This window comes from Acanthochromis polyacanthus, chromosome 13 (assembly GCF_021347895.1).
Source record: "Acanthochromis polyacanthus isolate Apoly-LR-REF ecotype Palm Island chromosome 13, KAUST_Apoly_ChrSc, whole genome shotgun sequence".
NCBI classification, from domain to species: Eukaryota; Metazoa; Chordata; class Actinopteri; family Pomacentridae; genus Acanthochromis; species Acanthochromis polyacanthus.
In genome coordinates, this window is record NC_067125.1 from 38,205,400 (window position 1) to 38,217,768 (window position 12,369).

Here is a 12,369-nt window from a genome sequence, read left to right on the forward strand (position 1 = left end):
AGTAAATGAAGACTTCTAAGTCTTCAAAATACACATCTATCTCCTTTAATCTCAGAAAGAAAAACAGTGGTTAACAGTGAACAGCATTTTGGGCTCCACGTGATGATCGCTCACCTTTAGCAAAGAGTTTGGCACAGTCATGACACATGGAGAAATCATGTGACCACTGGGCATCCCAGGACTTCCCAGGTTTAGTGGCTCCACAACTCTTACAGCGCACACACTTGGTGCAAACCTGAAAAAGAAAAACCGATAAACAATTTCATAACAGCATGCAGAGATTTGTTAGAGAAGTAAAACGACTAAGTAAAGTAGAAATGGTGTCAAAGTGACTTCAACAGAAGTAAAATGTTTTCATAGACACTGTCTGTGAGAGGTTCCATGAATGTAAACAGCACAATCATGACAAGATGGAAAATGTGTGAATAAAGGGAGGTATAGAAGAAAATGTGAGAGCATTATGTAGAAGTTTGGTCAGGCAGTGTTGCAACTGTGGTGGTTACATAAAGACAAGCGGGTAGAGAGGATGTTTAAAGGATGAGTGGTGTGCATTCATACCCAGACTCTCTTCTTCTTGGTGGGTCTGGTAGGGTGGTTGGGACCCAGGCACTCCGGGTGATAGCTGTTGCGGCACTTATCGCACTCTAGCAGCTGCTGCTACAGTGAGAAAGACCAAAAGTGAGATGAGATTCTGTAATCATCGAATGAGACAACATTAGCTTTATAATGCTCAAAGCAAATTAGTCACAAAGATGTCAACTGGTTTTGATCTGCAATTTTAGCATTTACTTTTACCAGTGTGATATGGAAATTAATGAATTAACAATGCAGATGCAACATTTCAAAACATGATTTTAGGTGGAGATTTAACTACACTGCTTCCCCAGTTTACTATAGTCTGCATTCATAGTGGGTGTCATGGATGGATGGACATCATTATCAAAGGCATTACGATGAAGTTATAATGTGAGCTGCATAGAGCTATGCTTGGCAGGGCTTGTAGAAAGTCACTTAAGTGGCAAGTGCAGTCAAGGTTTTCATGTGGCATTGGGTCAACACAATTAGCACAGGCAAAGCCCTTACAACGTATAGTTAATGTGCTACAGTACTGATTTCTTACTGCAAACCATTAGCCACTCTGCTGTTCATAAATACTAAGAATAAAATGTCATGGACATGTTAACTGCTTCATGAGACTTCCACTCAATATTTGTCGAGTAATTATACGTTGCTTAATGTTAAGTACAAGTTTTATGATCGTGCAGCATAGAATATCTGCAATACGATTTATCTCCGACTGTCTGTGATGCCAGTGGCCTCGCCAGGAGCTGAGATTTCAGGCTTTTAACTCACACTCCTTTGCGGAATCAGAGTGCCCCAGACCTGCTGGTGTTTAGTCAGCTCCCCGGTCAGAGATAAAAGCCAATCAAAGTAATAAATTGTTTTATGCTCTCTGGGTGGAGATATTTTTTAAGAACTAGTTGCAAAAAAATGATTTATTTAGCATTATGTCTGCTTCTGCCACTGAATGACCAACCACTTTACAGCTCTTACTAACCCAGTAAAAGCTAACCCAGTTGCTTCAACCAAACTCATACCCAATTCTAAAATGAAAACCACACGAGGCTCACACCATGCACATTTTTCACAGGGCTTGAGTTAAATAATAAAAGCATGGCAGGGATCCAAGAAGCTGATTAAATGCTGTCTGCTGGCAAGGCTAGCAAGCGTCTTTCTAGGGAAGATTCTTCAGTCTTTACACACTGTGAGTCTTTTGTGTGCAGCTTTACATTGTACACAACGGTGCTGAATGGCTTACTTTAGTTTTCTGGTGCTGGCGCCCACAGGCCTGGCAGAATCGGCATCTTCGGCAACACCAATTCTCAAACTGCTCCTGGAGAGGGCGCTCTGACTCCCCCAGGCAAAAGAGATGGAACGGTTCACAGCATACCTGGCAGAACACAAACTAAAGCAAGACAAAAGGGAGAAATATCATACAGAAAATGAGAAGGAGAGAAAGATGACTGTTTGAATGTAAGTTCAGCCACTGGTCTGAAAAAAGGGAACTTTACAGCCACAGTTTTCCTGAAAACAACTATTTTTACCTCAACATTCCCACTGCTTGCACACAGGAAGCAGAGCACCCTGGGTGTGACAGGCACAGAGGTGAGCAGGCTGAGGCCACCAGCCTCCCACACCTTCTCCACATCATGGTCCCTCTTGAAATCCACTCTGATACGATGCACTCCGTCGCAGGGCGCTCTGGACTTTACCTGGCCCCTAGTCGAGGGAGTGCTCAGCCAGTTTAAAGTACTGCTGCTGGGGGGTTTAGTGGTCAGCGGCTTCTTTTGTTAATCAGGCAAGAGGGGAAAGGAAGAAGATGGTAAATATCGGAAATTATGCAGCAAAAACACAACGTTTTTGATGAAAAAATGTATGGCAATAAACAACAAAAAAGAAATAAAAAAACCTTACCTTGTCTTTTGGTCTGTGTTTAGTAGGTGACAGTGGAACAGTGCGAGAAGTTGCCTTCTTCAACTGTTTTGATTCTACTATGAAAAAGAGAATGGATATTACAGTCAAGTAAGAATAAAGTTAAGTACGACATAAAGTTAATCCATTTCAAATCATGAGTGGCCGTCTGCTCAACCAGCTTTGATTTGCTTAAAACTTTGCTATCATAAACTACAAAAAACTAAAAAGGCAGATGTGAAGTGTTTAGATTGATACATCAAGTACTTTCTGGGATAATATTTAGATTTTAGTTACTGAGACGCTGCCATTCAAACATAGCCTCAACTTTCAATGCGTGGAAAAAATGAGCTGAAAGTGGGTCGACGGGATTTTTTCCAATTTATATCTCAAAAAGTGTTCGACATATCAAGTACAAATATCGTTGTAAATTTTAGGTAAATCAGAGATGGTCAAACAGAAACTGTTCGAAAAATTCAGTGATCTGAGATGGAATGACCTAAAATATATGATTATCACATTAACACAGAACAAAAGTGTGACAAGTCTTGTACCTGTATCTGAAGCTGCTGTTGATGAACTCTGCTGTTGTGATGACTGCTGCTGGGGTTTCTTCTTGGGTTCACTCAGAGAAATCTTGGGTGAAGCATCCTTTTTTGAAGGTGCCTGACTAGTAACCGGCCTTTGCTGCTGTTGTGATGGTTGGTAAGATTGCGTTGACTGGGAAGGGGAATTCTGGGCCGAAGATGATGACGAGGAAGATGATGAGGATGAAGAAGATGATGAGGTGGAAGAGGACGACGTGGAGGTGGAAGCTGGTGCAGGCTGCTGTGGTTTGTGTCCCTTTTTGCTAGCGACGCTGCTTGTGACTGAGAGAAGTTTAGGGTCTGGTGTCAGGGCTGCAGACGGAGCCTGGGCTGTGACTGTGCTGGGTGTCTGAGAGGGTTCGGCTGGTTCAGGGGAAGATGCAAGTGCTGGGGACGATTGCTTCGACAATGGCTGCTGTCTTGATTTCTCCTCTCCCAGCTTTAGTGGAGGACTTTCACTCTTTCTACGAAGAGGCTCTTCCTTTGAAGGAGCAGGAATAGGTTTGGGGCCAGACTCTGAGTTTGGTCCTTTCACTAGATTAAGACCCTCTTTCCTCTCAGACAGCTTGATCTTTTTCTTATCCTTCTTGCCTTTGCCTTGCTTTTGGAGAAACATTTTTGAGGGCATCCACTGCAAGTTCTGACACTTTCTCATCCTGCAAGTGACACATACAAAATTAACACATTCATTTCTTAAAAATTCCACCAAAAATTAATTTGTTTTAAAATGTTCCATCAAACTTTACAATGGCAATAACTAATTGCTACAAACAGCTCATCAGCTAAGACTCACTTGCAGCATTGCTTTTTAATGTTTCGTCCTCCAAACTTAGGCTTGTCGAGACAGTTGGTGCACTCGCCACAATCTTCTGGAACCTGGCAGCCTGAGCACTGGCCACAGCGGCGTGACCGACGCCCTTTCTTGGGGGGAGCTTCTTGAACGGCCTTTTGTCGTGTCTCCCGCGGCTTTATTGGAGGTGACTGAGGTTCTGCCTCTTCTGAGCCCGCTACTGATGACTTGTCTGTAAAAGAGATCCATCATTGGCATGATTACTGACACACAGTACAGTATTTGACTCACCAGGATTCAAGACATTAAAAAGCTTGTGGACATATTCAGAAAGTAGTTCATCATGGCATTCAAACAAACTAACCTATTCTGTCAATGGTTTAACAATGTAAAGAGAAAGAAAATTGGGCACAAAGGGAAAACTAAAAAAAAAAGGTAAATCTACATAATTGACAACAACAGGTTTTTTTCCAATTGAAAAAAAATTAAAGAAACAAAATAAAATCAGGATTTCAGATAGATTCAAATCAGTTCAATACGACACATAAATGACAGATGAACATCCTTGCTCAGAAATGGCAAACATGGGAATAATAACTAAGACTGTACTCCTGATTTTTAACATATCATGCTTTCCAGCCTCACAAAAATTCACATATCACTACATAACGTGAAACCAGCCAAAATAACAGGAACAGGGCAGCCAAACTCCTCTCAGTCTATCACCACTCCACTGTGTACTTGTGCTCCCATTGATGACTGGATTTCTGTTCTCCTGTGATTAGTCTGTCGTCATCGCATGCTGCAGAGCATTTTCAGGACTTGCACAGATGTTGTGTTATAAATAACAAATGTTTAACTCAAAGTGCTCTGTAAGTCAAACAGAGAGCTTAACATTTAATGTGTAACCACATCATATCACCAAAATATCTAAGCTGAACAGAAGTGGTAAAGAAGAATAGGCAAGTCGTGGGCAAAGTGGCCTGATAACCCTAATAATGTGTACTTCCTTTTTCCATGTTAATGCATTTTTTACTAATTGTTATTCAGTGCTTTTTCTGTACTGCAAACTGTTAGAATAAAAGATAGGGGTGAGTGTGACCTACTGACCTGTTGACCTATAACATTTGATAGTACTATAAAAATGTGTAAACAGGCTCATTATTATATTCAGTCAGAAGCAAGCAAGGCTAGGCATTATCAAAGCCTAACCATAATCATGTTAAAACTGGGGGTAATTACTATTATATTAATAGTCCCCTGTAGGCGATTCAGCAAATTTTACCTGCCAAACCAAAACCTAATAGCCCACAAGCAAGTCCAATCAGAGGTAAGTTCAGTAAGCCTCACCATCATTCCCCATGGAAGATAGGATCTTCTCTCTCTCCTCCCAGGGCAAGGCACTAAGTGTGGGCATGTCGTCAGGAAACACTGCCCGATTACGGCCAAGAGCCACAGCTGCACGCCGGCACACGTGCTTGATGCGAGGACCACGGACTGAGGCCTCTGACGAGTCACTCTCTTGACCCTGTTCAGCACACATCGCCACAAAAGGTAAAACACATATTTGAAGAGCATAATAATAACAACAACAAATACACAGACAATTGCACACCACCAAAAATGTACAATGGAAAAAAAACAAAACATTTTCAGATGTTGCTTGTGTCCTTGGGATGTTAGTTTTATTTGCTGTTGTGAATGTTTTCCTGAACTAAATAAAGCTCTTGTCTCTGAGCAGTGTGCGACAAAGATGAGCATGATGATGGGGTGGCAGAGGAGGGCTGAGATGGGTGGAGGCAAATTGTCTCTTGAAAAAGGGCCACGCTTGTCTATAAACATCTAATCTTTAGATTAACAGTGGGAGAACAGAGAGCAGACTTATCTGTTGAAGGGACAATACTTTCAAAAGCAGTCAGTGCTGCTTTCTGCATAATGTATGAAGCGAACAGAATTCCCCTTAAGTAACACCCTCTGTGGGACTTTCCGCTTATCAAATTTCAGTCTGAGTACAAACACAGGTTTCTATTTATAGCAAATATTCATAGCATCATGTCAAAGTCGCTTGCTTGTGGCTATATGATGAGAATGAGAAAACCAGAGAAGCTCTTTGATGAGACTCAAAATCTATGAAGGCAAGATATGAACACAAAAACTAACCTGGACCTTGGTCTGATCTGCAGGCTTCAGCTTATTCTTCTTTATCTCAAAGAGTTGGGCTTTAGCCTTCTTCAGTAGCCCAACTACCCGCTTGTCAGTCACAGGATGTTTCTCTGCTTGTGCCAACATTGATCCAAGAGAGGAGACAGGGAGCTGTTGTCTGCCTGGCTGCCCTGGAAGGCTTGCTGTCTGCTGGCTAGGAGTGCTTCTCTTCTCTTTCTCCTTTTCCCCATCCTCAGTCTCTGCTCCTTTCTCAGAGGGTCTGCCTTTCTTAGGCAGACGTCCTTTAGCAATGGACACGGGAACAGGGGAATGGAGCCCACGCACATCTGAGGAAGTAGTGTCAGAAACCATGTCAACTGATGTTGATTTTTTTCTCCCTGGAGTCTTTTTTGGAGCAAGAGGTAACAGAGCACCTTCTGAGTCCCTCCCATCCACAGCAAACAAGCTGGAAGGTGCACTGGGGGAGCCATCCGGTGTAGAAACTTTACTTCTTTTCTCCAAGTCCTTTCTCCCTTCCCTCTTATTCTCCTTCTCTTTCTCGCGGTTTTTCTCGGAATCCCTTTCTTTTTCCTTTGAAGCAGGTTCCTGGGGAGCTGACGAGCCTTTTTCTTTGCCTCCTTTGCCAGCTCCTCGCCCTGTGTCCTGGGCACTGGAAGGAAAGGGAGGGAAAAGTGGGGAAGAAGCGGATGATGTAGTTGACATAGGAGGTTGGTTTCCAGTGGCCCCTCTTCTGCTATCAGGTGTTCCTTGTGAAGCCAGACTCCGCGATACAGTGGAGAAGGTGCTGAAAGAAGCAGGTGTTAAGGCACTAGTGGCTAGTGGACTTGCAGAAACCCCTGGCAAAGAGCTGGAGTTACTACAGGGGACAGAGCCTGCCAGCACAGACATCTCAGAGGCGCCTTTCCCCGCAGACATCTGGCACCCCATTTGGCTGCTGCGTCTGGTCATCGAGTGGGACGGAGACCGTGGATGGCCTCGTAATGCTCCAGAGACCGGTCGTCTCCTACGCCGCGAGGTTCTGCTGGAGCTAGAAGACGTCTGGTGTGGGGAGAGAGACCCAGGGCTGCTTCCAGATGATGACTGCAAGGTAACAGACTCAAATATGCGAGAGTGGGCCTCACTGGGGGTAAAGCGTGGAGCACGAAGCAAAGGGCTGCGCTTCTGGAGTGGTGTATCAAAGCGGGATGATGAGGGATGCTGATGGTGGGTGTGTGGGTGCAGAGGGGCAAAGAGACGAGTCCCTGTTCCTGCTCCGCTGCTTGGTGCTGGAAATGAACCTGGAGCAGCTCCCCCTGCTCCACTAACACTTTGGGGCAACAACCCCACATCTTCAGGTGTGAGAGGGGGAGGACGGAAATTGTCAAATATGGGCTTGCGGATGAGGCCCTCCTTGGCATATTTAGCAGAGGAAAAGTACTGCTGTTTAGGGTGGGACAGGGATGTCCAGCGGAAGGTGGGTTCTCTCAGAATTGAGCGGCTTCGTTTGTCTGGCAAGCTGGACAGCACTGACGGTCCAGGCAGGAATGGCGGGATGGGGTGAGGCATCCAGGATGACTGGGGGTGGTGTTCACTGATAGCAGTTGCATTGGAGGAACCTGACTGGGGAGGCTGTGGAGGGGTGAGGAGAGGAGGAGGTGGGGGTGAAGAAGAGGATGAGGCTGTGGATGAAGCTTGTTGGGAATTTACAAGTGTCGAGGAGGACATCAGCACTCCCGTAGGTGGGCTGATGATTGGCTTTTTGACCCCAGTGGACAGAGTCTCTCTCACCCTCTGTTTCTGACTTCCCCGGCCAACCCCCTGTCCTCTCCGGCCTCGTCGACTCCTCTCCGCCAACACATGCTCTGGCTCTGGTTCAGAGGGAGGAGAGGGAGGCCGTGAGCTGTGCAACAGGTTGGCCTCCCTCTCTCCTTGTGAGGACGGAGAATGATCCTCTGGCTCTGACAAAGCTTGCGTGGCCTCAGAACCCTGGGAGTCGCATGATGAGTCATCCAGGCTCGGGCTGCTGGACCTGGAAGACTCTGCAGAGGAGAGCTGGGAGGAATGCTGTGACACAGCACTTGAGCCGCAAGATGGTGCGCTACTGCTAAATCGCCCGTTGGCTGCATTGTTGGTGTTATTGTTGAGCAGACTAGCAGCTGTTGATGGAACAGCGGGGATAGGAGCAGGAGATGGAGGAGGGGGGAGGGAGTCAACTGGAGCAGTGGTACCAGTGCTAGTAACAGCAGATGTAGAGACAAGTACAGGAGAGGGGGATGAGGAGGTGGTGGAGGTGGGTTGGGCAGATGTGGAGACAGAAGAAGGGGTTGTTTCTAATCGTGCCATCTTAGTATGGGGTGGTGGGGTTCCAAAACTGCCCTCATCCTCAATGAAGCGCTTGGGAGTTTTGATGATGCGAAGGGAGACAGTGCTGACTACAGGCATGATAAACTGTCGGATATTCTTCAGTTGGGTCTTTCTAATGCCAGCTTCAATGGTCCCTGCCCCACTAACCCCAATAGTTCCAGCTTCTTTCTCCAGTCGCTTTTGTGCTCCTTTCTTAGCACGCTGCAGCAGCTGTTTAGCAATAGTTGCATCAGTGCGTTTAGAAGGGGGGACAATTCTAACAGGCTTTCGATGGCGAGGACTTTTTCTGAGGCCCACGGTCCTGCCTGGCTTGGAGGGAGATGGTGAGGCAGGTGGATTGGAAGAGTCCTGGTTCTCGGCACCATCCACACTCCTCAGCTGCTGAGATGTGTGCGATTCTGTGCCTCTGTCCCCACCTCTAACCCTAAAGGCCTTATGTTTCCCTTCCCCACATTCATTGGAGGTAGACAGCTGTGCAGCAGCAGCTGCTGCTGCTGCTGCTGCTTCAGCTTTGAGTCGCTCAGCTGAGGGTGGTCGCCCACGTCTGCGTCGGGGTACACCAGGTAAAGTCTTGAGGCGTGACTTGAGAGGATTGAGTTTAGTCTCTGTTAGCCTCTTCAGGTTGGTAACTTTGGATTCACCCCGTCCACCTTTGGGAGGCTTTCCTTCAGTTTCATGTGGCTGAGCAGAGCCCACTGGCAGTCTCTTGGTGCCCTTTCTGTCTTTGTCCTCCTCTGTGTCCACACCCAAGTCAAACCCATCCTGCCTACTGTCGTCTCCTGCTGCATGGCTGCCTGTACTCCAAGCTTTCTTGCTACTTGAAGAAGGAGGTCGGCCTCTTCTCTTTTCCCCAGACCCAGGTGGCCTTCCAGGCAGCCTCCTCACCTTCTCTGCTGGCCGTTCAAGGCCCTCAGGGTTTGCCTGTATAGGGGAGGGAATGGATGAGGGGGAAGGTAGACTTGCAGCAGCTTTGTGGGCAGTCAAGGCCCGTGGGGGACGGCCTCTAGGCTTTTTCTCCTGTATGGGTGGGCCTGCAGATACAACCAGATAACAAAGCAGAGGGCATTTAGTTAACATGGAAGCATCACATATAGACAACTTGTATTGTCATATTCATGTCGAGATAACTGTATGGTCCCTGACAACCAAATGTCTTTCTTTTTACCTGTAGAAGTTGTTGAAGGGCTGTGTATTTGCTTCAGTTCAGCAACTGTTCCAAATCCTCCAAATGCTTCTTCCTACAAAACAAGAAAGGAAAACATTAGCATTTTGTAACCATTCAATTTTTGTAATGCTAAAATACAGAAAAAAATCATTGGTTGGTTAACAGGTCATATTTGTAGCATCCATCGTGGTGCACTACTGTCAGACACCCCGGATGTGCAACACTTGAGTCATTGTTGAAGTCAGACTCAGATGAAAACCAAGGCCTAAAGGCTATAATGATGTGCTCAATCTCAATTTCACCTCTGGCTTACTCCATTGCTCGAATGTTTCTCAGGCTTTTGGAATGACATGTCTGCAGTTGGAGAAGACTCAAACCACAACAGACAACTTGAACTGCAAACATCCAGATCCTGCTGGGTGACTAACACATAGTACTGTACTTCTGCTCCCAAATGGAGCAGTAAAATGCTTAGGGGGTTAGGATTAAATATACATCTATATAGACAGCCAAGGCAAAAATGCATAAAAAATAGGCAAAAAACAGCTGTGTGAAGGTATAATGTTCCCTGCAATCAGCTTACATCTTTTCAGGTAGCAGTGCAAAAAGTGTGAAGTGCAACTTGGGTTGCAGCAACAGACCAAATCCCATATTGTTCCCTAAATGTGGAGGTTGTTGGGTGTTGAAACTTTGAGCATGTTAGCATGTTGCTATGCTAATGCCATCCCTTTAAATCTAACTTTGACTTAGAAAGTCGATGAGATAAACATTTGCCGTGTTTTAATGACATACTAATGATTTGTGATATTTCACTTACTGAACTACTAACATATTTATGTTCTCTGAGACTTCACTTTGATGGTTTACAAAACTCTGTGTGCCCCTGTAAATGTAGCATGTACGAACTATACATCAATCCTCCCTTTCATGCTTCAGTAGAGCCTTGAGATGTGCAAAGGAAAAATCACCAGAGGATGATTAACATCTTCCAGATCCTCTGTGTGCCACTTACTTCTTGCAATCAATGTGTTTAAGAGTGGAGGTGAGTGTGTCATTTCATCATGTTTATTTATAGCAGCATGTGGGGATGCAGTTGAGGTTTTGTTGGCCCAGTTTGTAGAGCAGCTGCTATCCAAGTGCGTGCACACGACTACATGCAAACTGATTTGCACCAGCTAGGAGTTACCCACATCACAATATGAATAACCGGTACCATAATGTGCCTGGCACACATGCACTGTAGAATCTAATGACAAAATATAAAAAGCATTAATGTATGCTGCAAAACTGCCTTTCATCTGTTCCACATATAAACAAATAACAATAACAGACAGTCAGTAATGCTGTTTATCCTGGCAGGCAGTATCAATCTGAGCATCCTACACTCCTCATAGTGCATTGGAGCATCTTTTTCTTTTTACGCTTCTCTCTCCACTTTCAGTCTCTCTCTTCACAGCAATAGCAGCATCCTCTCCTCAGCAAGCTGCTGCTCTTGGTTGGTGTTGTTGCAGAGCTGAGGGGGGCGGAGTACCAATGGACGGCACTGACTCGCTGTGATAGTGTGAGTAGCAGTCAATGACATCACAGCATGCTTTGCTAGAGGCAAGTGCGTAGAGCAGACTGCACAAATACATGTACCCGCACACGCGTACATGTGCGGGTATGTACTGACACACAAACACCTGCCAATCGTACCCACGTTTAGAAGGAAATAAAAGAAACACACCCCCTGTGCATGAACTGCACATCAAGATGTAAACAGACGTGATGATGCGGGGGAGGGGAGCACAGGCAAAGCAACGAGCAAACCAGAGTGATTGAAGGAGGAGGGTTGTGGGAGGAGGGAGAGGAGGAGAGAAAAAAGAGACAAGGAAGCAGCATCTTGACCACATGCACCATCAACAACAGAGGGTGCGCATTTGTCTCTAGGGAGTACTGAGGATGAAAGGGGTTTGGGTTTTCAACATGCTCGTGCAGAAGCTTGCCAAATCCCAATCTAAACAGGCCTCCCACACACGACAAGGCTCCCCTTTCCTCCCCCTTATTCCTGCTCTCTGCCATGCTCCCAAACACATATTCAGTCACTCACTCATTGCTTGCTCGCTCGCTTCCCGCCCACTGGCTGCCAAGCACTGAGCAGCAGCGTGTGAAACACAAGGCTCACCATGAGCTCAATAGTAGGGCAGGCACAAGGAGGTAACTTCAAGAAGTAAACAAACACTGTAGTAGACTAGCGAGGTAAGGTTCGTGTACTACCTTGCAACTTGCAAGAGATAAGGTTACTGGAGAGACCTCCGTTTCCTTTTCTTCTTGCTATTTTATCTCTGCAGTTGAAGAGTGTTCTTCATCTTTCCTTGCTTTTGCTGTCACTCTCACCATGAAATCCAAAGCAGTTTTACTTCCTGCTGGCCTGTCACATCTCATTTAACTGATCAGTGCATACATTACTTGATATAAATCATTAAAAGATACAGAGAAGGCAACCAATCTGATTCATTGTGGAAGCAACATTGTTATTTCCAGGAGGTGCAAGGGACTGTCCCTGACAGTTGTAAGACGGATGTGAATTTGGTTTGAGGTGCATTTCTCTGTATCATACTGACAGCAGTTTTGCGCTTTGAGAAAGCTAATGAGACTTTTATTGTCTTTCAAAATAGCATTTAGGAGAAATCAAACTGACTGCAGACAATAGGCTGCAGACTGCTGTTCTGCTTCTGAGGTGAGATGAACCTCAGCTTTGATCTAGAAAAGTTATTCCTTGCTAAAAAGAGGTGATGTCTTAAGTACACAATTACTTTGGATAAGTTACTCAACTGTAGAATCCCAGACTATGGAAAACAAGATGAACT

The 12,369-nt window shown here is 45.4% G+C and overlaps 1 protein-coding gene across 5 annotated transcripts in view; it reads right to left on the bottom strand.

Moving 5' to 3' along the window:
- The window catches only part of kmt2a (lysine (K)-specific methyltransferase 2A), a 41,846-nt gene that overhangs the window by 23,036 nt on the left and 6,441 nt on the right, over nt 1-12,369 (bottom strand). For 2 of the 5 annotated variants that reach the window (XM_051957520.1, XM_051957518.1), the window contains exons 2-11: nt 9,521-9,593; nt 6,010-9,386; nt 5,200-5,377; nt 3,853-4,081; nt 3,027-3,715; nt 2,476-2,552; nt 2,106-2,345; nt 1,820-1,966; nt 559-657; nt 115-235 (exon numbers count right to left, since the gene is read on the bottom strand). In XM_051957520.1, coding sequence (XP_051813480.1) covers nt 115-235; nt 559-657; nt 1,820-1,966; nt 2,106-2,345; nt 2,476-2,552; nt 3,027-3,715; nt 3,853-4,081; nt 5,200-5,377; nt 6,010-9,386; nt 9,521-9,593 — 5,230 coding nt within the window. The remainder of the gene's footprint in view (nt 1-114; nt 236-558; nt 658-1,819; nt 1,967-2,105; nt 2,346-2,475; nt 2,553-3,026; nt 3,716-3,852; nt 4,082-5,199; nt 5,378-6,009; nt 9,387-9,520; nt 9,594-12,369) is intronic. The other 3 variants (XM_051957521.1, XM_022200952.2, XM_051957519.1) reach the window with 3 other exon arrangements.